This window comes from Mauremys reevesii, linkage group 2, assembly GCF_016161935.1.
Source record: "Mauremys reevesii isolate NIE-2019 linkage group 2, ASM1616193v1, whole genome shotgun sequence".
Taxonomy (NCBI): Eukaryota; Metazoa; Chordata; order Testudines; family Geoemydidae; genus Mauremys; species Mauremys reevesii.
Window position 1 is genome coordinate 110,003,440 of NC_052624.1, and position 25,769 is coordinate 110,029,208.

The following is a 25,769-nucleotide window of genomic DNA, read 5'->3' on the forward strand; positions in this document are numbered from 1 at the left end:
GGGCATATTCAAGTCCGACCAAAGGAGAGCCAAGCTTGAAGAGCCCAGTGGAGCAGAGATGCCCTTTAAATGTTCTACACAATCCATGAATGGCATCTCATTTTGATAACTCACATGAGCAGAGGTTATTTTGTGGATTGATCTTGTAAGAGTACTTTTTTCCCCACACAAAGTGACCTCTGTACAACTTGACATAATTTATATTTCTTCCCCTCTCTTCTCTGGTGACTAACATCAGCCAGCACTGAGATATAACATTTCATCTTGCGTTTCATGTTATACAGTTCCTAATGTAATTAGCCCTAATGTAATAGCTTTAATTGGTTTTGGATTGTAAGATTTGCAAAGGAAATATAATAAATGAATATGCAGAGCACCAGATGGTGACTGTAGCTTCACCCACACAAGAAGAATATTCCTATTTGCAATCTTATCAAAGATGAAATAATTTGGATAATAAGGATCAACAAAGGTAATGCAACAGTTGGTCTTGAAATAATTTCACAGACAAATGCTGAACCATTTGGCATGTTGAGCATACCAGACTGTTGATAAAAATCCAAAAGCATGTTACCATGAAAATAAATAGTTTAGTCAATAAACGCACCACATGAGAGACAATATCAAGTGATAGTAATGAGAGAAATACAAATAGCTCATCTGCCAATGGAAACATTTGACTAGACGATGGATCCTCATTTATATTTCATTGACTTACACCAGAAATGGAAGCACTTATGTTTATGTATGTGAATATTACTTTGCCTGGCATTTAACTAGAATTTATATGAAACTTACTTGGTCAATATTAATTTTGGTTGTGGTTTTTCAAAATGTACACCCGGTTAATTATAGTATAGACACACAAGATTAATTGGATAACAGTAGAGGGTAAATGACGACTAAAATGTAGTAGGTGATGAAAAATATGTTAGTATTTATCTACATCCAGCAAAGAGTCCTGTGGCACCTTATAGACTAACAGACGTTTTGCAGCATGAGCTTTCGTGGGTGAATACCCACTTCTTCGGATGCAAGCAGTGGAAATTTCCAGGGGCAGGTGTGTATATATAAGCAAGCAAGAAGCAAGCTAGAGATAACGAGGTTAGATCAATCAGGGAGGATGGGGCCCTGTTCCAGCAGCTGAGGTGTGAAAACCAAGGGAGGAGAAACTGGTTCTGTAATTGGATTAATTTTGGTTGTGGTTTTTCAAAATGTACACCCGGTTAATTATAGTATAGACACACAAGATTATTTGGATAACAGTAGAGGGTAAATGACGACTAAAATGTAGTAGGTGATGAAAAATATGTTAGTATTTATCTACATCCAGCAAAGAGTCCTGTGGCACCTTATAGACTAACAGACGTTTTGCAGCATGAGCTTTCGTGGGTGAATACCCACTTCTTCGGATGCAAGCAGTGGAAATTTCCAGGGGCAGGTGTGTATATATAAGCAAGCAAGAAGCAAGCTAGAGATAACGAGGTTAGATCAATCAGGGAGGATGGGGCCCTGTTCCAGCAGCTGAGGTGTGAAAACCAAGGGAGGAGAAACTGGTTCTGTAGTTGGCAAGCCATTCACAGTCTTTGTTTAATCCTGAGCTAATGGTGTCAAATTTGCAGATGAACTGAAGCTCAGCAGTTTCTCTTTGAAGTCTGGTCCTGAAGTTTTTTTGCTGTAGGATGGCCACCTTAAGATCTGCTATTGTGTGGCCAGGGAGGTTGAAGTGTTCTCCTACAGGTTTTTGTATATTGCCATTCCTAATATCTGATTTGTGTCCATTTATCCTTTTCCTTAGAGACTGTCCAGTTTGGCCGATGTACATAGCAGAGGGGCATAGCTGGCATATGATGGCGTATATTACATTGGTGGTCGTGCAGGTGAATGAACCAGTGATGGTGTGGCTGATCTGGTTAGGTCCTGTGATGGTGTCGCTGGTGTAGATATGTGGGCAGAGTTGGCATCGAGGTTTGTTGCATGGATTGGTTCCTGAGCTAGAGTTACTATGGTGCGGTGTGCAGTTACTGGTGAGAATATGCTTCAGGTTGGCAGGTTGTCTGTGGGCGAGGACTGGCCTGCCTCCCAAGGCCTGTGAAAGTGTGGGATCATTGTCCAGGATGGGTTGTAGATCCCTGATGATGCGTTGGAGGGGTTTTAGTTGGGGACTGTATGTGATGGCCAGTGGAGTCCTGTTGGTTTCTTTCTTGGGTTTGTCTTGCAGTAGGAGGCTTCTGGGTACACGTCTGGCTCTGTTGATCTGTTTCCTTATTTCCTCGTGCGGGTACTGTAGTACTCAGGACACTCCCTACACTGACACCGGAACAAATCAACATACCCTTAGAGCCCCGACCAGGGTTATTCTATCTACTACCCAAGATCCAAAAACCCGGAAATCCTGGATGCCCCATCATCTCGGGCATTGGCACTCTCACTGAAGGACTGTCTGGATATGTGGACTCTCTACTCAGACCCTATGACACCAGCACTCCCAGCTATCTCCGTGACATCACTGATTTCCTGAGGAAACTACAATGCATTGGTGACCTTCCAGAAAACACCATCCTAGTCACCATGGATGTAGAGGCTCTCTACACAAACATCCCACACACTGATGGAATACAAGCTGTCAGGAACAGTATCCCCGATGATGCCACAGCACAACTGGTTGCTGAGCTCTGTGCCTTTATCCTCACACACAACTATTTCAAATTTGATGACAATATATATCTCCAGATCAGTGGCACTGCTATTGGCACCCGCATGGCCCCACAATATGCCAATATTTTTATGGCCGACCTGGAACAACACTTCCTCAGCTCCCGTCCACTCACGCCCCTTCTCTACCTACGCTACATTGATGACATCTTCATCATCTGGACCCATGGGAAGGAGACTCTGGAAAAATTCCACCAAGATTTCAACAGCTTCCACCCCACCATCAACCTCAGCCTGGATCAATCTACATGGGAGGTCCACTTTCTAGACACCCCGGTGCAAATAAGTGATGGTCACATTAACACCACCCTATACCGAAAACCTACCGACCGCTATGCCTACCTTCATGCCTCCAGCTTCCATCCCGGACACACCACAAGATCCATTGTCTACAGCCAAGCACTGAGGTACAACCGCATCTGCTCTAACCCCTCAGACAGAGACCAACACCTACAAAATCTCCACCAAGCATTCTCAAAACTACAGTACCCATGCGAGGAAATAAGGAAACAGATCAACAGAGCCGGACGTGTACCCAGAAGCCTCCTACTGCAAGACAAACCCAAGAAAGAAACCAACAGGACTCCACTGGCCATCACATACAGTCCCCAGCTAAAACCCCTCCAACGCATCATCAGGGATCTACAACCCATCCTGGACAATGATCCCACACTTTGACAGGCCTTGGATGGCAGGCCAGTCCTCGCCCACAGACAACCTGCCAACCTGAAGCACATTCTCACCAGTAACTGCACATTGCACCATAGTAACTCCAACTCAGGAACCAATCCATGCAACAAACCTCGATGCCAACTCTGCCCACATATCTACACCAGCGACACCATCACAGGACCTAACCAGATCAGCCACACCATCACTGGTTCATTCACCTGCACGTCCGCCAATGTAATACATGCCATCATATGTCAGCAATGCCCCTCTGCTATGTACATCAGCCAAACTGGACAGTCTCTAAGGAAAAGGATAAATGGACACAAATCAGATATTAGGAATGGCAATATACAAAAACCTGTAGGAGAACACTTCAACCTCCCTGGCCACACAATAGCAGATCTTAAGGTGGCCATCCTGCAGCAAAAAAACTTCAGGACCAGACTTCAAAGAGAAACTGCTGAGCTCCAGTTCATCTGCAAATTTGACACCATTAGCTCAGGATTAAACAAAGACTGTGAATGGCTTGCCAACTACAGAACCAGTTTCTCCTCCCTTGGTTTTCACACCTCTACTGCTACAACAGGGCCTCATCCTCCCTGATTGAACTAACCTTGTTATCTCTAGCTTGCTTCTTGCTTGCATATATATACCTGCCCCTGGAAATTTCCACTACTTGCATCCGAAGAAGTGGGTATTCACCCACGAAAGCTCATGCTGCAAAACGTCTGTTAGTCTATAAGGTGCCACAGGATTCTTTGCTGCTTTTACAGATCCAGACTAACACGGCTACCCCTCTGATACTTAGCAAATGAAAGAACTCTTAACCTTTACCATGCAATGCGCCACAACCCCCAAGCAAGTCAGTCCCAAATTTGCAGGAGTAACAGGAAAATCTATTCCAATACCTTTTAGGAATAAAACCATATTCACAAAAATGTCCAAAACCAATTGTAAAATGATTTCAGTATTGCAAACTTGAAACCAGTGTACTTTGCTACAAGTATTCATCCAGCATGTAAGACTACTGACGATGACAATCACCAGCCAACAATACTTATTCTTGATTTTATATGGTAAGTGTAATAACAAAACATTGCTAATGGGACTCTTTCCTCAGGCATATTGAAATTATTTTTATAATCCATTTGGAACAACATAAACCTTAAAATCTTCCTAAAAGGCCCGACAGCATTTTAACATGTTCAAGATGGTTTATTCCCCTGCTAAGGATGTGATGATCTGTGTATCCCTTTTAGTTCACTCCAATACTACACAATAGGTTCCAATAATAGTAAAATCCTAAATCCAAATCCAAATAGTGCATAATCTGTGGATCTGATGAGATCATACCAGGGTTTGGAGTCTGTTAGCAATGTTCATTTATCTATCAGTCATCTGCACATTTGTCTGTGACACACATGTAAGCTAGTGTGCTGTTTAGAATTTACCTTGCAAGATGATAAAGATCAAATTGGAGCATACTTGAGTTACTATCCTAATGTGTGTGCCAGGAGTACAATCTCTTTTTCCTGGTTAAATGCCTCTGGCAACAAATATTGCTACTCTCCTATGTCACCTGCTCTTGGAAATCTACCCCGTTCTAATAAGCCTGTTCTATACTGGATTTATATGACTGAGAATCAGAGGTTAAAATAGATTGACACAAGATGAAGGAGAAGCAACCCAGAAAGAGGGGGAGCTGTGCGGACATCACAGTACTCTCCAAAGCTGGGGAGAAGACTGGGAGTCCTGCCTCTGCTATTAGCGGAGGAAGAACTGCACTCCCCCACCTCCTTCCCTTCTTCCTAATTTAATGCCAGCTGAGAACTGTAGGCTTGTTGGTAACTGAGATGTCCAGAATTTAGCCTTGCAGTTGCCATGTCCACGTACTGAACACTAGAGCGTAATGCATACGCTTCTCCTTCCTGAGAATTGCTACAGCTACTGCAGTTTCAGTTTTATATAATTTTTTCATGGCTAAAATGAATGTGAAAACAGAAAGATCCACATTTTACCAAGTGTACAGAAAAATGGATGAATCCTCTGACTGATATGTTGCTACTTTACTGGAACATGTTGTTACATGCCATTATGGGGATATGTCCAAAGAGATGATTAGAAGCCAGCTTGTGGCAAAAACAGCTATATCCATGCATACATGAGTGATTACTACTTGAGCCAGAACTAACTCTACACAGAGCTATAGCAACTGTTAGCCAAATTGAATCTGCTATGGCAGATGCTAAAATAATTGCTATGGGGACTATAGGCCATGTCCAAGTAGTTAATTCATTAGCAGGGAAATCTCTCCAGACTAGCATAGGAGTCGCAGACAAGATGGTGGTAAACCACACAGCAAGCACTGGGTATCCTCGTACCGTTTTCTTAATGCAATACGTTGTCATGTTTCAATTAAGGATCTAAGGTGCATATATTCAGCTATACTAGTTGCCCTGCAAAAAAAATGCCCAATGTCATTTGGAAATGACAGGGGTTGGAAAATCAGGGCATTCTGCTAATGTATGCTACAGCCATCATTCAGAAATCAGATATATGAGGTCACTGTTCCTGATGATATTGTTTGGAGTAAGAAAAATACCTGCCTCTTATATAGTTTTTCATGAGAAGATATCAAAGGAGGTTGGCATCATTAACCCCATTTTGCAAATGGGGAAACTGAGGCACCAAGAAGCGACTATTGCAAATAGTTGGGGCAAATATTGGTTTCTATTTTAAAATGAGTTTTCACTTTTTTTGTTTGCTTTCTTCAAACATTAACACAATATTTTTTGACTAGCACAAATGTTCACAGAAATATTTGCATGGGTATTTGCAAAAAAGGAATTTTAAATTTGCATATGCAAGTATTTGGACCACAAGCGTTAGTGTACTTCTCAAATCAAGAAGCAGGAACAATACCATATGACTTGGCTGACCAATCATAATTAACAAATAAGTGCAATTCACACATGAACAAAAGCCCAATGCAAGATCTATGCATCACTTAAATCCTCTAAACCGAGCTGAAGTAGGACTTAAGAGGCATATTGTGCTCTCTCTCTGCACGGTTGCAAATTTCACCAACAATGAATATGCTCAGAATCCTGTTTATCCTTATTCCAAAGACTGTTTATAATGGCCTAAACATTATTGGATAACGTTGAACAGCAGGAGAAATTTGTCATCTGCTCATCTAAATTTCACAAGCAGAAAGAAAAACAAAACTGGTTGGATACATTATTTGTGGTGCATTATTCTCTCAACCCTAATCTTGAGTTGGGACTGTTATAGTTCACCTCTCCCAGTTCATGAATTACTTTGATATTTGTACCTCAAGAAAACACAGCCCACTGAACTGATGCTTGGTTTAGCTGTGTCAATTCTGCTTGAGTCTATCTGTGATGTTTTCAGAGAACAGAGCAGAAATCTAAGCTACGTTTGGTGACGCACCTAAAAAAACAAAACAAAACAAAAAACAGTCCCAGTGCTTGGGTGTCTTAATGCACAGCACTTGAATACTTGCAGAGTTCTATATTGTGAAAATTTGCTTTGCTTGTAATAGAGCTTTTTACTACTTTAGCCCCTCAGTTTGTTATTGGATTTTTTCTTCCACACAGGCACAGAGTGGCTCTACTTGTTTAGCAGCCGTCTTCACTGTAAAAGACAGCACTGGACCCCACAGTTCAAACTGCAATACTGCACTGGTGCACAAAGTAAAACTGAAAAGGGATGTGGGTCTCCAAACTGAAATACAGTCAAATACAGGCCAGAAATCATTGTAACATAATCATAGACTGTCAGTGCATACAGACTCTTTGGCAGAGTGACTCTAATCCAGCGGCTCTCAAACTCCATTGCACTGTGACCTCTTCTGACAACAAAAATTACTGCCTGACCCTGGGAGGGGGGACCGAAGCCTGAGCCTGCCCAAGCCCTGTCACCCCAGGCAGGGGGGCCAAAGCTCAAGCCCCACCACCCTGGGTGTAGCGGGAGGGGACAAAGACAAAACCCAAGAGATTCAACCCCAGGCAGCGGGCTGGTAACCTGAGCCCCACCATCCGGGGCTGAAGCCCTCAGGCTTCAGCTTCAACCCCGGGCAGTGGGGCTCGGGCTTGGGCTTCAGCCCTGGGCGGTGGAGCTTGGGCTTCGGCCCTGGGGGAGTGGGACTCAAGCTTGGGTTTTGGGCCCGGAGGAGTGGGGCTCGGGCTTCGAACCCAGGACCCAGCAAGTTTAACACCCACGCTGGCAACCCCATTAAAACAAGGCCTTGACCCACCTGGAGGTCCTGACCCACAGTTTGACAACCCTTGTTCTAATCACATTGCATCTGATGAACTAGGATGATTTACAGGGACACTCTCAATTTGAAGTTTTGATACAGACTGATTTCAAAATATTTAATTTCTGATGCAGCACTCTTTAAATAGCACAGCCTGAATTTTGTTTTAATTCCATTAAAATATTATAAAGGGTTTTTCTGCTCCCCTCCTGGTGTTTATAAGGGCTACTTTGTTATGGGAATAGTGGGCAGCCCTGACAACATCAGCAAAAAATGTTTTCGGGTCTTATGTTAATTGTCCATGTAAGCAATTGCTGAAGTTCCCACAGGGTAAAGAACATAAGAACGGCCATACTGGGTCAAACCAAAGGTCCATCCAGCCCAGTATTCTGTCTCCGACAGTGACCAATGTCAGGTACCCCAGAGGGAGTGAACCTAACAGGTAATGATCAAGTGATCTCTTTCCTGCCATCCATCTCCATCCTCTGACGAACAGAGGCTAGAGACACCATTCCTTACCCATTGTGGCAAAGTCCCGTCTCAGTCTCCCCAGCCTCTGCTGTTTTTAGCTCTGGTGAGACCGGCTAGGGTAATGCAGTCCCCCTTAGGACTCAGGGGAAGTCTGTCCCCTGTCTTCTCACCAGTCTTAATTAAAGTATTTTTACCCTGCCTTGTAGGAGAGCGTCCTGCCGCTCTGCCTGGGAAGGCTTGCTGCTTCAATACTCCTGGTAGCCAGGCTCTTTCTCTCTCTGCTTTCGCCCCCCCTTCCTTCCTCCCAGGAAGAGGTTTAAAAAGGTCTCAGACAGCTCCAAGTTGTAACCAGCTGATCCTAATTACCCTCAGGTAGCTCCCCTCAGCTGATTCTAATTTGCTACCTTGGTAACCCTTTCTCAGCTGAACCTGCTTGACCTGTAGTTGCTTCAGTTGATAAGGAGGAGGGCCTTTTAACCCTCTGGGACTGACTCCTCCCCCCCCTCTGGCAACTGTCTGTCCTGAGTTTATCACACCATCCTGGTGAATAGCCATTCATGGACTTAACCTCCATGAATTTATCTAGTTCTCTTTTAAACCCTGTTATAGTCCTAGCCTTCACAACCTTCTCAGGTAAGGAGTTCCATAGGGTTGACTGTGCACAGTGTGAAGAACTTCCTTTTATTTGTTTTAAACCTGCTGCCCATTAATTTCATTTGGTGGCCTTTGTTCTTATATTATGGGAACAAGTAAATCACTTTTCCTTATTCACTTTCTCCACACCACTCATGATTTTATATACCTCTATCATATCCCCCCTTAGTCTCCTCTTTTCCAAGGTGAAAAGTCCTAGCCTCATTAATCTCTCCTCATATGGGACCTGTTCCAAACCCCTAATCATTTTAGTTGCCCTTCTCTGAAACTTTTCTAATGTCAGTATATCTTTTTTGAGATGAGGATACCACATCTGTATGCAGTATTCAACATGTGGGCATACCATGGATTTATATAAGGGCAATAAGATATTCTCCGTCTTATTCTCTATCCCTTTTTTAGTGATTCCTAACATCCTGTTTGCATTTTTAACTGCCGCTGCACACTGCATGGACATCTTCAGAGAACTATCCACGATGACTCCAAGATCTCTTTCCTGATTAGTTGTAGCTAATCAGCCCCCATCATATTGTATGTATAGTTGTGCATTTTTTTCCAATGTGCATTACTTTACATTTATGCACATTAAATTTCATTTGCCATTTTGTTGCCCAATCACTTAGTTTTGTGAGATCTTTTTGAAGTTCTTCACAGTCTGCTTTGGTCTTAACTATCTTGAGCAGTTTAGTATCGTCTGCAAACTTTGCCACCTCACTTTTACCCCTTTCTCCAGATCATTTATGAATAAGTTGAATAGGATTGGTCCTAGGACTGACCCTTGGGGAACACCACTAGTTACCCCATCCATTCTGAAAATTTACCATTTATTCCTACCCTTTGTTCCCTGTCTTTTAACCAGTTCTCAGTCCATGAAAGGATCTTCCCTCTTATCTCATGACAACTTAATTTCCGTAAGAGCCTTTGGTGAGGGACCTTGTCAAAGGCTTTCTGGAAATCTAAGTATACTATGTCCACTGGATCCCCCTTGTCCACATGTTTGTTGACCCCTTCAAAGAACTCTAATAGATTAGTAAGACATGATTTCCCTTTACAGAAACCATGTTGACTTTTGCCCAGCAATTTATGTTCTTCTGTGTCTGACAATTTTATTCTTTACTATTGTTTCAACTAATTTGTCCAGTACTGATGTTAGACATACTGCTCTGTAATTGCCGGCATCACCTCTAGAGCCCTTTTTAAATATTTGTGTTACATTAGCTATCTTCCAGTCATTGGGTACAGAAGCCGATTTAAAGGACAGGTTACAAACCATAGTTAATAGTGCCGCAATTTCACAATTGAGTTTTTTCAGAACTCTTGGGTGAATGCCATCCGGTCCCAGTGACTTGTTACTGTTAAGTTTATCAATTAATTCACAAAACCTCCTCTAGTGACACTTCAATCTGTGACAATTCCTCAGATTTGTCACCTACAAAGGATGGCTCGGGTTTGGGAAGCTCCCTATCATCCTCAGCCATGAAGACTGAAGCAAAGAATTCTAAGGATATTATGTGATTGTGACACAGGGAGGGAAAATGGTCCATACAACTATGAATGAATGGGGAGGTATTCCATGAGACAATCTATTAAGATATGGTCCTTGCCATGGAAAGGTTTCGAATCCCTACACCATCTACCATCCCAACCTATCAAAAAGGAAAAAAGTACTCCACAGTCTTAGCTCAAGGTCAAATAAAGGCTTAATCAAAAAAGAGGAGCCCTATACGGCACTCTGAAGGCCAGTTAACTAAAGCTTTGCTGGACCCCAAGGGGAATGAGTTTTGCCACTGGGGAGAGTCTAATAAGAAAGCCTTAACATGAGTATTTAAGAGTTGAAATCTAAGGACTGACAATAGGAGTATTTAATCGTTCTCAAGGATCATGATGGTGCTTAGTGAAGGAGGCAATCTGTTACTTAGCCAGGGGGCTACCTGGTCATACAGAGTTTCACAGACCAAAACTAACACATTGAACTAAATCTACAAGCAGATGGCAAGGCAATACTCTGCATGAAGCAAAGATGTAATGTGCTTACACTAACCCATTTCCAAATAAGCAAGCAGGCCATTAGCTAAAGCTTTTGAATAGTCCTCAAGAGAAGCCTAAGAAAAGGCTAGAGAATGACAATGGTATGGGAGACTGGATCCAGTTTTCATCAACAAGCAGAGACTGTAACCCTTTGGGATCAGAAATGGAAAAACTGCTACTGACACTGCAAACCCAAGAGAAGTTAGAATTCATAAGGCATTCAAAGACTGCAGGCCTCTCCGGTACAGGGTAGACATAGAACAACGGAAACATAGGGCTGGAAGGGACCTCAAGGGGTCATCAAATCCAGCCCCCTACTCTGAGGCAGGACCAAAAAACCTAGACCATCTCTGACAGGTGTCTGCCCAATCTGTTCTTATAAAGGGATTCTATAATGATATGGTTTCCACAACCTCCTTAGAAGTCTAAGATAAATCTCCCTTGCAGCAGATTAAGCCCATTTCTTCTTGTCCTACCTTCTGTGGACATGGAGGACAATTGATCACCATCCTCTTTATAGCAGCCCTTAACATATTTGAAGACTATCAAGTCCCCCTCAGTCTTCTCTTCTTCAGACTTAACATGCCCAGTTTTTTAAACCATTCCTCACAGGTCAGGTTTTCTAAACCTATCATCAGTTTTATTGCTTTCCTCTGGACTTTCTACAATTTTTCCACATCTCTCTCAAAATGTGGCACCTAGAGTTGAACACTGTACTAGTGTGATCTGAGGCCTCATCAGTGCTGAATAGAGTGGAACAATTACCTCCCATGTCTTACATATGACACTTTGTTAATACACTGCAGAATTATATATTGGCCTTTTTTTGCAACTGCATCACATTGTTGACTCATATTCAACTTGTGTTCCACTATAACCCACAAATCCTTTTCAGCAGCATTACCTTCTAGCCAGTTATTCCCCATTTTGTAGTTGTGTGTTTGACTTTTCCTTTCTAACTGAAGTACTTTGCACTTTACTGAATTTCATTTTGTTCTCTAATTTGTCAAGCTCATTTTGAATTATAGTCCTGTGCTCCAGAGTGCTTGTAACCCCTTCCAGCTTTGAATCATCCGTAAGTTTTCTAAGCACACTCTCCATTCCATAGTCTAAGTCATGAATGAAAATATTCAAAAGTACAGGACCAAAGACAGATCCCTGTAGGATCCCACTGAATGCACCATCCGAGTTTGACAGCAACCATTGATAACTACTTTTTGAGTATGGTCTTTCAACAAGTTGTGCACTCACTGTATAGCAATTTCATCTAGATCACATTTCCCTAGTTTGCTTATGGGAACATCAGGTGGGACTATGTGAAAAGCTTTATGAAAATCAAGATATAGCATAACTACTACTTCTCTCTATCCACTAGGTCAATAACTCTGACAAAGAAGGAAATTAGTAGGTTTGGCATAATTTGTTTCTGACAAATCCATGCTGGCTATTCCTTATGACCTTATTGTCCTCTAGGTACTTACAAATAATAATGGATCTACTTAAATTTTCCCAGGTATCGAAGGTAGACTAGCTCATCTGTAATTCCCCGGTCCAATTTGTTCCCATTTTTAAAGACAGGTACTATGCTTGTTCGTCTTCAGTGTTCTGGGACCTTACCTGTCTTCTGTGAGATCTCAAAGATAATTACTAACAATTCTGAGATGGCTTCAGCTAGTTCCTTAAGTATCCAAGGATGAATTTCATCATTCCTTGATGACTTGAATACATCTAAATTATCTCAATATTCTTTAACCTGTTCTTTCCCTATTTTGGTTTCCATTCCTTCCCAATTGTCATTAATATTAATTGTGTTGAGTAACTGGTCACCATTAACCTTTTTAATGAAGAGTGAAGCAAAACAAACACCTCAGCCTTCTTGATGTCATCCGTTATTAGATCTCCTTCTCCACTAAGCAGAGGACCTACACATTCCTTCACCTTTATCTTGCTCCTAATATATTCATAGAAACTCTTCTTATTGCCTTTTCTTTCCCTTGCTAAGTGTAACTTATTTTGTGTCTTAGCATTTCTGATTTTGTCGCTACATGTTTGTGCTATTATTTTGTACTCCTCCTTAGCAATTTGCCCACATTTCCACTTTTTATAAGATTCTTTTTTGATTTTCAGGTCATTAAAGAGCTCCCGATAGAGCCATATTAGCCTCTTACTCTTCTTTCTATTTTTTATTCGCATCAGAACAGTTGGCAATCGCATATTTAATATTCTCTCCTTGAGAAACTGCTAGGTCTCAAGAACTCTTTTTTCTCTTAGATTTTCTTCCCATGGGATCTTACCAACTCATTCTCTGAGTTTGTCCAAGTCTGCTTTTTTGAAACTCATTGTCCTTATTCTGCTGCTCTCACTCCTTCCTTTCCTTAGATCATGACATCTTTCATTTCAGGATCACTTTCTCCGAGATTGCCTTCTACCTTGAAATTTGCAACCAATTCTTCCATGTTGGCCAGACTCAAGTCTAAAATGGCTGCCCCCCCCCCCCGGTTATTTCCTCCACTTTCTAAAAAAAAAAAGGACATTGTCCCCAGTACATTCCAAGAATGTACTGGAAATTCTGTGTTTTGCCATATTACCTTTCCAACAGATCTGTAGTTAAAATTTCCCATTACTGCCAGTTATTTCTGTTATTTGCTGTTTACCCTACCAATATATTGAATATAGCCACAATCCATGTAAATTGTTTTAATGGATTCACCCCACTAAGCCACATCGCCTCTGTTCTATCCAGATAGAGCATCAGCGAAGTCATTCTCATCTGGGTCAATGCCTTGGGTAGGCAAACAAGAAAGCAGCACCATCTGGATCTAATGAAAATGAAATGCAGAGTTGAATGTCCCGAGTATACAGATGGCACCATAGTCCAAACCTCTCACTGTGTCTCATAATAGTGTCAGACGTATGTTGCCTGAGTGGAATTCTTTTCAGTCTTGAGATAAGAGGGTCCATTGGGTGGATGAACAATTACTCCACACCAACCTCCTGCTGACCTCCCAGAAAGGGAAAAATAGAGCCATAGAAAATCAATCCCATCCACCTTGCCAGATCCCACAGGCATGTCTGCAACATCTGTTGATCAATAGTAGAAAGAGGCAGTGGATGTAATAAAATCAACATGGACATTTACAGAGTGTTGATTAACTAGTTCCCTTCTTAGCAACATTAGGGAGAGCAGGAAAAGAAAGCCCAGGATCGGTAATGGGCAGTAAATAATTGTAATCTTCTACTCAGGATTCCTATTCTCAAGGAGTTTGCGAAACTCATGTATTTCATAAACAGCTTTTATAAACATGTATATAGTTTGCTTTTTAAGTAACAAAAAATTCAGATTTTCCTGAACTACCAAACAGAAATTTCCAGAATAAATCCCCACTAGATAGGCCTAAGAACTGAATTTAATAACTAAGCTTAAGTTTGGATTTAAACTAGTCATGTCTGAACCAGGTTCTATGTCAGTTTGACCCGCCAAACCATGCTAAAAATATAACAAACAGGAGAAAAGGAGACCCCCAGCCCTCAAAATCAAACTAAAACAAAAAACATTTCAAGCCATACATCAGAAAGAAGCAGTGAAAGAAAATGAAATTAAAATACAGGTTAAAATAAAACAGAAAACACCCCTCCAGCCCCACCCCATTTTTTCCTTGGCAAGTTACCTTTAACTTATATTTTGATATTATTCTCAGTTTTATGTTTATGCCAAACTTGTGGTTATTTGGAAATTACTTAGATGATATTTGGTCTGTAGTGCAGTCATTGATTTAGAGAATTGGAAGGGTCATTACTACCTAAGTGAGGTGAATCAGCTTTGAGTACTCATTAATGTTCAGTTCTACTCTTAAAAGTGACTTAAAATGGCATTTGGGGGTTCCATGTTTACAATTACTCAGTCACGCCATGGCATGGCCCAGTTGGTCCCTGTCCACCCCAAACTATACTTGAAGGGAGCTCTTTGCATGTGGCCCCCTTTTCTGATTGCATGGAAATCATGTTGTGGAGGGAGGGAAATCAGATGCCTCTAAGGCACAACCCTCCCCTGCCAGGGGTCTACCTTCTTCTACCCCACCTTCCTGACCTCGTGGAAGCCTGTCAGCAGGTCTAGGATCCATATGAGAGGGATGAAGATTGAGCAGCATGGGCATGAGCAGGGGCATGCTGGGGGTGGGGACAGGGGATGTGAGTCCTCCCACACTCTGGCTCCACTGAGAACCTCTGCAAAAAATAATAGAGCAGGGCACCACTGTAGCTAGGGGTTCCCTGTTAATGCGATTCCAAGGACCCTACCTTCCTACCTACCCTCCCCACCCCAAGGGATCTGTGCTAATCCCTAGAAATCTGCCATATTTGAGGGCTAGCCCTGCAAACTTTTCTACAGAGGGCAACCCCTCCATTGGATTGGTATGAGGAATCTGCACCAGGGGATTCCTCACAAAAAATTCCTCTCCCAAAACTTCCTGCCCCATAGCTTTTCTGTGGAATGGGGTATTGTCTGGGCCCAAATGTGCATTTTACAAGTACAAAGTGGTTCTGAAGGAGTTTTAGTTTGAAAAATCCATTCAGCTGTCAATTAAAAACCTTATATATCCAAATAGCCTGATCTGGTATGTGCAGTATTGCCAGGCCCAGGCATTCAAACATGATGACTCAGGCTCCAAAAAGTCATGAGACTTTAAAATAATAAATGTTGGGTTCTTTTTATCTGCCTTCATTGTTTTAGCATTTAGGGGTCGTGTTTTCAAGCTTTTCTTTGCAGCCATGGGGGCTGGTAACGTACTCTTTTTTTTAAAATTACATTAGAATCTCAGTTTTCATGTGATGCCAGAAGCTGAGGCTTCAAGAAAAACAGCAAAATGTCACAAGAGAGCTAGCAACACTGTAAGTAAAATATTCTGCTGACACAATTTCCTTGGTGGCACTGACGTGGTAAAGGGCGTGTATTGTGGTACTGTATGTTCAGATGAAAGGAAAACAGGGGTGGAAAAACGTGTTACAGAAATGGAGGGAACAGAGCACAGTTACAGAGGGAAGCCGAGAAAGGCAGTCAGTGAGATACTTTATTTGTATCCCCAATAATTTCCAAATTAATTAGAATAACGGAGTTGTGTCTAAACCTGTGGCTCATTAGGCTCTGAACTGTGGCTGTTGAGGGTGACTTTGTTAAGAAAACATATTCATAATTCATAATCAAACATGTCTTGCCCTCTGATTTATGAAGTTGACAGTTTGAATCAGTCTCATTAATACTGAGAGGAGGTGGGGTTAGCAGGTCCCCATCAGTGCCAGGAGCAGCTCTGGTGTGAGCTGGGAGTGCTTTGATCAGTTCTGTCCCTTTCTTATTGTATCTGCTCAGCAGCTCCTCCTGTGGGCATCTTGTTGCACTACAAGGGAGGGGAGAGGAGAGGGAGAAAGGAATACCTCTGCTTGATTCATCACCTGCAATCCTGCCAGACTCAGAGCCCAAGAGAGAGCAGGACAGGTGTTCAACTAGTTCTGCCTGAGCTTAGGGAAACAGAACTATTGACTGGGGACCCATGAACTTTTTCAAATAATATGTTCATTCTTCAGGGTGAAAAGGTTAGATAATTCTGTAATGAAGTAACCAACAAGCTACCACAATTAGCTGTTTGACAGCCTGCTTGACGACAATACTGTACATCAATTTATTCCCATCTGAAACTGCTCTGAGAGCGACCCTTCTGGCACTGATGATGAATAAAATGATGTTACTACCATTCATGTAAAGGCAGCATGCTTCCAAATATCCCACACAGTAAAGTCCTCTTTTTAAAAAAAAACAAAACCAAACCTGTTATATTAAGAATGTATTCTCTGGGATTCAAACAAAACATTAAAATATGACACTCTTTTACATGGCTATCTGAAAAAGGAAAATTCCTGTGAGAAGAATCAGCTTCCGGTGCAACAAAAATGCAATCCAAACCAGCCCTTCCTGCAGATCAAGAAATCCAAAGAAACACGTTTTCTGTGCACTAAAACAAATGCTCCCTTTTCCACTGTTAAAATAATTCCAGGAAACAGAAAGAAACATGAACAGCAAACAAGGGCTGTGTTTGTGCAATACCTAGCACAACGGGGTCCTGGTCCATGACTGAGGTTCCTAGCTGCTACTGCAATAATACAAATATTACAACAACTGTAGCAGCAGCAGCTGAAGATTTCATTAATTTAGAAACAGCAGCGGTTCGATAAGTTGCATCAGAGTGGAAATCAGATTCAAAATACAGAAAACAGAGATTATATTTTAAAGATACTCTGAGTTTTAGTAAATTCGACTTAGAGGTTATGATTCTTATATATATTTTCTACCCAAAATGCTTTTTCTCTTTTGCTCTTTGCAAAACTGAAATGGACTACACAAATCTTTCCAAGTCTTTCTCTTGCCTGAATTTTGAAGCTGAGATTTTGAAGACTATATATACTTAGACACACGGTTTAAACACAACCTCACTACAGCTTGTAGTTTGAAAAAAAATGTGTTGTATAATCAGGTTGCTGCTTGCCAGACTTCCCACAGTAATTGACATATATATATATGGATTTGGCATGCATATTGTAGGCAGCATTTTGAAAATGTTGTACTACGTAATGTATTTATTTGATGTTTTCCCTACAAACAAGAAGTAACAGACCTTACATTAGGGTCCTGCAGACTGGAGGCCTTACTGGTATTTATAAATGGTGTCTCTTCTTTCCCCACCTGCTAAAGGAAAGAGACATAGTTTAGTATAATGTCAATATATTTATGGTATATAGTTATAGGTTTATAGTATGGTATATATTTATAGCATTTTATAGTATAATATATTTACTATATAACTATTTCTACAAATTGCTTTGTTTTTCATTTACTTCTGTTGAGATTCATTTAAAAGTTGATCAGCTGCAGAATACAGGGCACAGTATAATAGTATTGTGGGAAGATGATCTTTTTGGAAAAATACAGATATAAATGCATATTCCATAAAATATTTGAGCATAGGTAGTGGAACCATTGAAACCAAACATACCCGTATTTCTTCTATTTAATCCCTCCCCAAAACTAAACTATGTGCAGATTATTTCCACCTGCATATCCACAACCTAATTAGAATCACCACGCCAAATCTCATAATTCTTCAGACACTGAAAAACTAACAGAAAAAGTAATACCTCTACAAACAATTAGTCTCTACATAAAATCCACAAAAGCTCTCCAATCCACCATTCCCTACAAGCCACAAACCTGTCTCTCTTGTATACTTTGCCTACAAATGCTGGAAAAACAACTATGTATAGACGTAATATTGCTTAAATGAAATTGCCAGACAAAGCAGCACAGCAGCTAATTTGACTTAGCTGTTTATTACTCGTCAGTGTAGATCCAAGACTCCAATATCCACATATCACCAGCGCAATATTGTACCACTCTACTAATACTGTCTACAAACACTAGAGTATCTCCGTATCTATAGTAGACTAGAGGGTCAATGACTTTACCTACTGTATTTAAAGGATAGAGAGGAGTTAGTGCAGACAATTTATTCCCTTTTGTATTAATTTTTCATTGTTTATTAAAAACAACAACACAACATGTAGATTTTTTTTAATACTTGGAGCACTTTAGATATCTATAATTAACCTATAAAACTGACTAGATATTTTCTTTAAGTATTTCCACACTACATGTGTGGTTCACAATTGGGCTGGGTATGGGACAAAGCAAAATGAATTCTTAAATTTCTGAGTTTCAAATGTTTAGGTTTTTTTTTCAAACTACAACCTGTAGTGAGGTTGTGTTTAAAGTCTATATATTCACAGTCGAGCTCAGTCTTAAAATGTTTTTCTTTAGGGAATGAGGAAAAAAAAATGAATCACAGTTAATGTAAGTGGGCTTCAGAAGTTAGTACTTTGCTCTTTAATATTTATGGCAGATGGTGATACTTCACATAAAACTGCTGTATTTCTGAATGTTGAAAATATGAATGCAGCTGTCAGAGACTTAACACACAGTCTCTTCTGTCCAAATGATATTTTAATCATGTGCATTGTTAAATGATATTTAGCTAGTTCCTTACTATTTGACAAACCGACTCTTTAAAAATTACAACTTTTACTTTATTCCAATATTAAAATTACCAAATTGAAAATGGGGAGTGACTTGAATTTTAAGATGCACTTGAACACAATAATAGAAAACAGAGTTTTATTACTTAGAATGGAGCACAGGAAGATTACAAAGGTTAGCAATTATAATGGCAAACGAAATTATTAAAATTCCATCTACTTCAGCATTATGAGATGAGTGTTGCCTTTAGCCAGCTATAGGAGGGATCCAGAATATTACTGGCTAATAACTGTTTCCCCCAGTCCTGTGACCTACACTTGGAGCTAAGGGTGTGATTCACAGCTTGTGTAGACATACTCATACTTGCTCTCAGTGCACTAATATGCTAAAAATAGTAGGGTGGCATCAGTAAGAAGAGGCCTGAGCTAGCTGCCACGAGTTCAACCCCCCCCAGACCACCTGCGTATGCACCTGCAGTGGCCAGTCTGTGACACTGCTCATGCTGCCCATGCTATCATGGCTACAATACTATGTTTAGCTTGATGAGAGCTAGCACAAGAATACCTGCACAAGCTAGGAATCACAGCTCTAGCTCCAAGTGCAGATGAAGCCTTAATCCCAAGGCCATTGCTACCTCCCCAGCATGGATCTACACTGGAACATGGAGCCAGCTTAATGGAAGGTCAGGACAAAGGAGTATTCGTTAACATTATTTTCTACATATTGAGGGCTTTTTCATTATTATTTTCATCTTCTTCATTATTATTTTATGCTTTATGGGATAGAAAGTAAATATTGAAAGTGGGTATTGTAGAAGAACAGTCCCGGCAAGAAATTCTACCTGTAAATTATATTAATGAGAAGGGCTCCAGCAGTCTGGAAACTGGGTTGCTCCTGTTTTTGCAGGATCAGGTAGTTAAACCAGTCAGCTGACAGAATACTTTTGGCCTTGTTTCCTTCTTACATGGCAAACCACCCTCACTAACCAGTGAGCAACTTCCTCCGCACATCTGAAAGCATCTAACCCATAACTTGAAACAAGAACTAATACAAGGTACAATTCCCATAGGAGTGTCCAGATTGTTGGAGCTCCTTGAAAAAATGCAAATGTTATGACCAAGATTCATCTTTCTGTTCGGAGATACCCAATAATCTGAAAAAGGGGTTTTGTCTAGAACCACCCAATATCTGGTGGGAAATTTATATCAGCAACTAGTCAGAGAGGTCCCTGTGGACTACTAAACTCAGGAACCTTCATTGTTAGAGGCTCTGACATCCATATAGTAATGATGTATGAAGGTAGAAATGCAGCGACATGTGGCTGCTCAGCAGACTTTTTCCACTGAGGCAGATTCTCTCTCTGTCCAGAAGTCAGCCACACTGTAAGAGAAATGAGCTTTAATGCCTGTGGGGTATGGCAGGCCATCTGGTATATACGCTTCTTTTGGACACAGTCAGATCCATTTAATTATTACCAAAAGGGAAACAGCCTGGCCCTTCTTGCAGCCAGTACTCCAAGCTCTTTGACACTATGGATCCTAATGCCGTCCATAGAATGCCAGGCTCTTTCCTTATCTGATACTGGCCCAGGGCAAAGAAAAAGGAAATTAATGTTCTGATTTAAATGAAAAATGGTTTGGATAAAACTGCCAACAGGGCAACAAGTTACTTTATCATTGGGGAAAAACAAGACAAAGGAAGTGACAGGACAGAGGCACTAGCTTGCATGCTCTCCACAGATAAGTAATTGCCAAGAAAAGCTACTATTATTGAGAGCCAAATAAGGATGGTGAAGGGAGAAGTCCAGAGCTTAAGAAGCACCAAACAGATTCCAGTTGCTTAAGCGATCTGCCTAAATTTCACCAAATTCTGGGCTTCTGATTTCTAGAGATGCTGACCACCCACTGCTTCCATTGCTGCTGAAACCAGGATTTATGACATGCCCTTCTTTAGGTTCTCCTCTAAGCACAAGGAGGATCCTCAAACAAAGCCTGTGGGTGGAGGGAGAGTAGGAATCAGATATCTAATGATCGTCTAAGAGTCCCACTGATGTAGGAAAGCTCTTAGGAGGAGTTGGGAGTGCTTTCTGGGAATGAGCCCATATCTCCTTAGCAGATGGAGTCTGCATAACCCTGAGCTTCCTCATTACACTGGTGACCTTTTCCACTGTCTTTTAAAGGGAAGACTGTCCCCTGTGGAGGTGTCAAATACAGCACCTGAATGGACTCTCTATTGTGCAGGGCTGACGATCCACCTTCAAGCTGTGTGACTGTGATGGAGAGGGGCCAGAGGAGCACACAAGGTTCGCCGCAGTAGTCAGTAGTATTTTCTATGACTAATTCAGACGAGAACTTAGGCACAGGAGACCCTGCAGGGTGACACTGCAGTGCAGATAAGCAAGCGACCCAGTGAGATACTGTGAGGCATTGTGGGTCTCAAACTCAGGTCTGCGCATCCCCAGGCAGCCCTAATACCACAGCCAACGCCTGGCATCTCGCGGATACCAGCAGGGAGTCTGGGCTGGTGAACCCTAGCTCACCATAGGCACTTCCCACAATAGTCCCAATTGGAGGAGACTGCAACCAGAGTCATTCTTTAAGCCAGAAGGTGGCACAGGAAGTTGTGAATCCCAACTGGCTGCTTTATTGTCTCCTGCTGTCTTGACTGATTCCTGAGTCCCTGCCTTCCTGTCCTGTTTCTCCCTGCCTGCCTTGTTCCAGATTACATCCTGCTGTTACACGCCCCCCTGGCTACTGACTCCGGCTCTGACCCTCAGCTCAATTCCTGACTCTGACTCACGGCTTGACTCCCGACTCTGTCTCTATCTCTGACCTCCACTTCCTGACTCTTGTTCTGACCACTAGGTCCGACCACCACTGCTCTGACCACCTATATGTCTGACTGCCTATATCCCTGTTCACAACAGCTATACTGTATGTATGTCTGTGCCCAGCTTCCTAAACAAAGAGTCCCTCTTTGTGTTTACATCACCTTATTCCTGCCTCCTCTTTATCACAAGAGGCATTATAGTCAGCATTACGCCAGTTCCACATAAGGAACATCTTGTTTTCCCCTTCTGACTTCATGAATCAGCCCAAAGGTTGACTGAAGCACCTGATCCCATTCAAAGGCAGCCAGGCTGCTGACTGGGGGAGAAAAGGTTCTGAAAGCTGATTTTTTGAAGGTTCCTGATTATGCAAAAGGGAGGGGGAGCAACACCCTTTCCAGATTGCTGGAATCCTCCAAGCAGAAGGACAGCAATAGCAATGGCTCAGTGGCCCTGACTGAAAAAAAATGCTTCCCCCTGCACATCTGCCAGTCTGAAATGAAACTGAGGAACTCTGAAGCGCATTTTTCAACTCCCTGCTAACGTACCCAACCATGCTCTCGTTCTATTTCCTAAGCTAAGCAGTAAGGTCACTGGGAAAAGAAGCCTCCAAGGAAAACCCTGGTGCAGGAAGTGTTGTTGGTATTTTAGCAGGAAGGACTCTTCCTTTGCGATCAGAATAGCATCATGGTCAGCTCTTTGAGGTAGGAATCATCTTTTTGTTCCATGTTTGTACATTGCCTAGTACAATAGGATCCTGATCCATGACTGGGGCTCCCAGGTGCTATTGCACGGCAAATAATAAAAAATAATACTTGTATCATTTAGTTGTTGTCATCACTCCTTTCTGAGTAGAGTTGCTGATTCCCTTATAATGGTTACTGTATTCCACCTAATGATGCTCCCGAATCCTACATTCCCTGAAGCCCTATCTTTCTATACCTCTGCCTCCCTTTATTTCCAGCCTACTCACTTTTAAAGTTAAACAAATCTGTTTCCTTTGACAGATAGAATATAGCCAATTTGAATTATAACCATTTAAATTCCATTGTTATGAACAATTATAACTGATGTGATGTCACATTCATTGGAGTAGGAGTTGAGAGTATCACAACAATTGCTTCTTTTTACTTAGCTTGGAATTTGAGAGTGAATGTATTGCTCATCCAAGTGGGTGACTAACAGCAATGGCTTTAGCAAGACATTGTGCAAAGAGGCCTATACAAGCTTCTTTCTCTAATACATACACACACACACACACACACACACACACCTTAAGGCACAGCACTTCAGCCTGGACCTGTTATTCTCCTGTTCTGGCTCTCTTAAATTGAGACTGTCAAATTATGCAGGGATGTGCAATATGTACAAGGAGGACCAAGAAGATATCAGCAAATTTGCATTATTTCCAAGCAAATCTTGGGTATAAAATGTAATCCATGATGGAGGACAGACTGATATGCTTGAAATTTTCATCATTTCACAATATTTGAGTAGCCATCTAGCAAAAGGCAGGAACTCCTCCATGCATCCAGAGATATTTATCCAAGTCCTGTTATTTTTCACATCAAAGAGTATAAATGCACCAGTATCTTTCCTGTACCAAACTCATTTTCTCTTGTGACCTTATTATAATTTCCAGAAGTGAATAAAGCACTTAAAACCCAAATCATATCGATAGTAATGCAACATATTTCCTTGCAGCAGCCTTTGGGGAAAATTTGAAAACCACATACACCAACTTCTTTGGGCACTGCAACTTTGAAGAGTCTTTACAAATAACTGAGTTTAATTACTCCTGAAAGGACAACAAGATGAAAAGGCAAAGGTCCACCAAAGATATAGCTAGGAAAGCCACTGATGAATGTCACCTCAGTTGTACTCCATTGCTACCTTCAATAATGTGTGGATCCAATTTTCGTTTGCATTTGTAGCAAACAGAACAAAATGTAGCATGAAATATGATCAAAACAAATTCTGAGCTACATCTCCAATGGTGCAATATGTTCCAGTAGTTCTAGGCAAGGCTAGTTAGCACAGGTCAACTTCACATCTTAGTTATTTACATTAAGATTATGTCCTAGCCCATAGACTGGTAATACTCATCTCAGAGCAAAACTACATCATTGGTATGTAAGGTTTTTTAGAGGCAAGGGGGAAAGAAAAAAGAATAAGGTAATCTCCAGTAGTCTAAAAATATTGCATAGATATAAACTCGTGAACAAGTTTTAATACTCTCTTTGTACCAAATTCTAGCATCATGTGCAACCCCCAATGAAGTCACTGCCATATGATCTAAATATATTCTTCTAGGTTAGAGATAAGACATCAGATTCACTCTTGTTGTAATTTCATGGACTTATGGGCCCCAAGGAGTAGGGACTGCCGATGGGGGAAGAGGAGGTGAAGTGAAAACTAATGGAGAAAATAAGCATCTGTTGTGGAAGGCACACTGGATAAGAACACCACATACCTTTCCAGCCAAGAGACAAAAACCCAGTTAAGGTAATTCTAAGTTTGCTCAGGAGTCTGTATTTAACGCTAAAGAAAATCAGGATTTGCTTTGGGCCAAACTGGGTATGCATAGCAATCAGAATCCTCCATCAGCTGGGCCATGAACAACTTGGTGACTCGTGATATTGACAACTCCTATGATCAATCCCTCCATTTCAGCACTGAGTCATGTAAACTGTAAGGGTTGTAAATGCTGCCGGAAGCTGGTCTTTCGTATTCATGCAGCTCTTCATTGCTGGTTTTATACGGCTCCTTCTTAAATGAGCATGTGATCTGCAGTCTCTCAGCTATGAAGTGTTGGACACCCATGAAGAAGTTTGAAGGGTGTGTTGTGAAAGAGTGCTGGTTTACTATCACAATACAGACACTGCACTGAGTGTTCTGTGGAACCCACAGCCTAAATTTCCACAATTTGTGTGGGTTCATCACATTTTTCACTAGTTAAGGCTGCATCTGCACACACTCAGACATACTCCACCACACATTGCAGCTTGATTCTCAAACTAACATTTCTGTATGGAAATATTTCTCTCTTCACAAAATAAACACACTCATTCATGTTAGTTTCTTGCTGCTCCAGAACATTTATGAAGAGCTGTGAGTAATCTGTACCATAAACAGATGAGTTTTAGATTTCCAATTCAGTGTCACAGCTTTGAGGAAGGATAAAAAAGTATCATATAGGAAAGAAATAAACAGCTCTTCTGCATGACTCCAGAATGGAAATTGAGTGAAAATCTCCCCTTTCAGCTCCTATTTCAAACTGTATTGTATAATTGTATAATTCCCCCTCACTACTTATGTTTGAAATTGCAGAGATTGGAATTATGTATTTCAGTGTTTCTAAGGCACCTGTCCCCATGGTATCTAGTTGCCATGAATATACTGATCCGAATGAATAAAAAAAATGAGCATTTCCATCCCCAAACCCTCTTCCCTCCACCTTTCCTCTCTTGCATCTGCCCCCCTTCTCCATTGTCAGGAACTACTAATGAAGAGCTTCCTGTTCTACTGACTACAGTGGGTACCTTTATGAAGGTGTCATTTCCTAATGGAACTGGTTTCTGGGTATTTGAAATATTCCTTGCTTTTCAAATGGGAAATTATTACAAATATTACAAACAATTAAGTAGTTACTTTAGATGAGTGGAAAGTTCCAGCAGTGTTCCATTAGTACGGCTGTTTCGCTGATGCTTCTGTTACTAACTGGACAATGCAGATGTCCAGCAAAATCTCCTAAAGTACAGTACATTGACGGGGAGCTCAAAAAGGTAAAGGATCTTTTAGGACTTTTTAAAACCAACCTCTGATAGGAGTCAATCTCAGACTTTTAAAAACATTTCACTTTAGATAACGAGTGCACGTGTGTGTATGAGAGTGAGAGAGACCAACGCTGTTCTTTCTGCTTCTAGGATAAAGAACTTCTCACAGGCATGTGATGTTACATAGTAAACAGAGAGAAGAGGCACATGTTGTAGATGACAAAGACAGGCTGCTCTTGCTTGAAATCTCTGTATAGTTCTGTAAAT

The 25,769-nt window shown here is 41.3% G+C and overlaps 1 protein-coding gene across 3 annotated transcripts in view; it reads right to left on the bottom strand.

The window, feature by feature from the left end:
• Window positions 1–25,769, bottom strand: part of LOC120399118 (band 4.1-like protein 4B) — a 279,147-nt gene that overhangs the window by 62,758 nt on the left and 190,620 nt on the right. For 2 of the 3 annotated variants that reach the window (XM_039527042.1, XM_039527040.1), the window contains exon 19: window positions 17,485–17,555. In XM_039527042.1, coding sequence (XP_039382976.1) covers window positions 17,485–17,555 — 71 coding nt within the window. The remainder of the gene's footprint in view (window positions 1–17,484; window positions 17,556–25,769) is intronic. The other variant, XM_039527041.1, reaches the window with a different exon arrangement.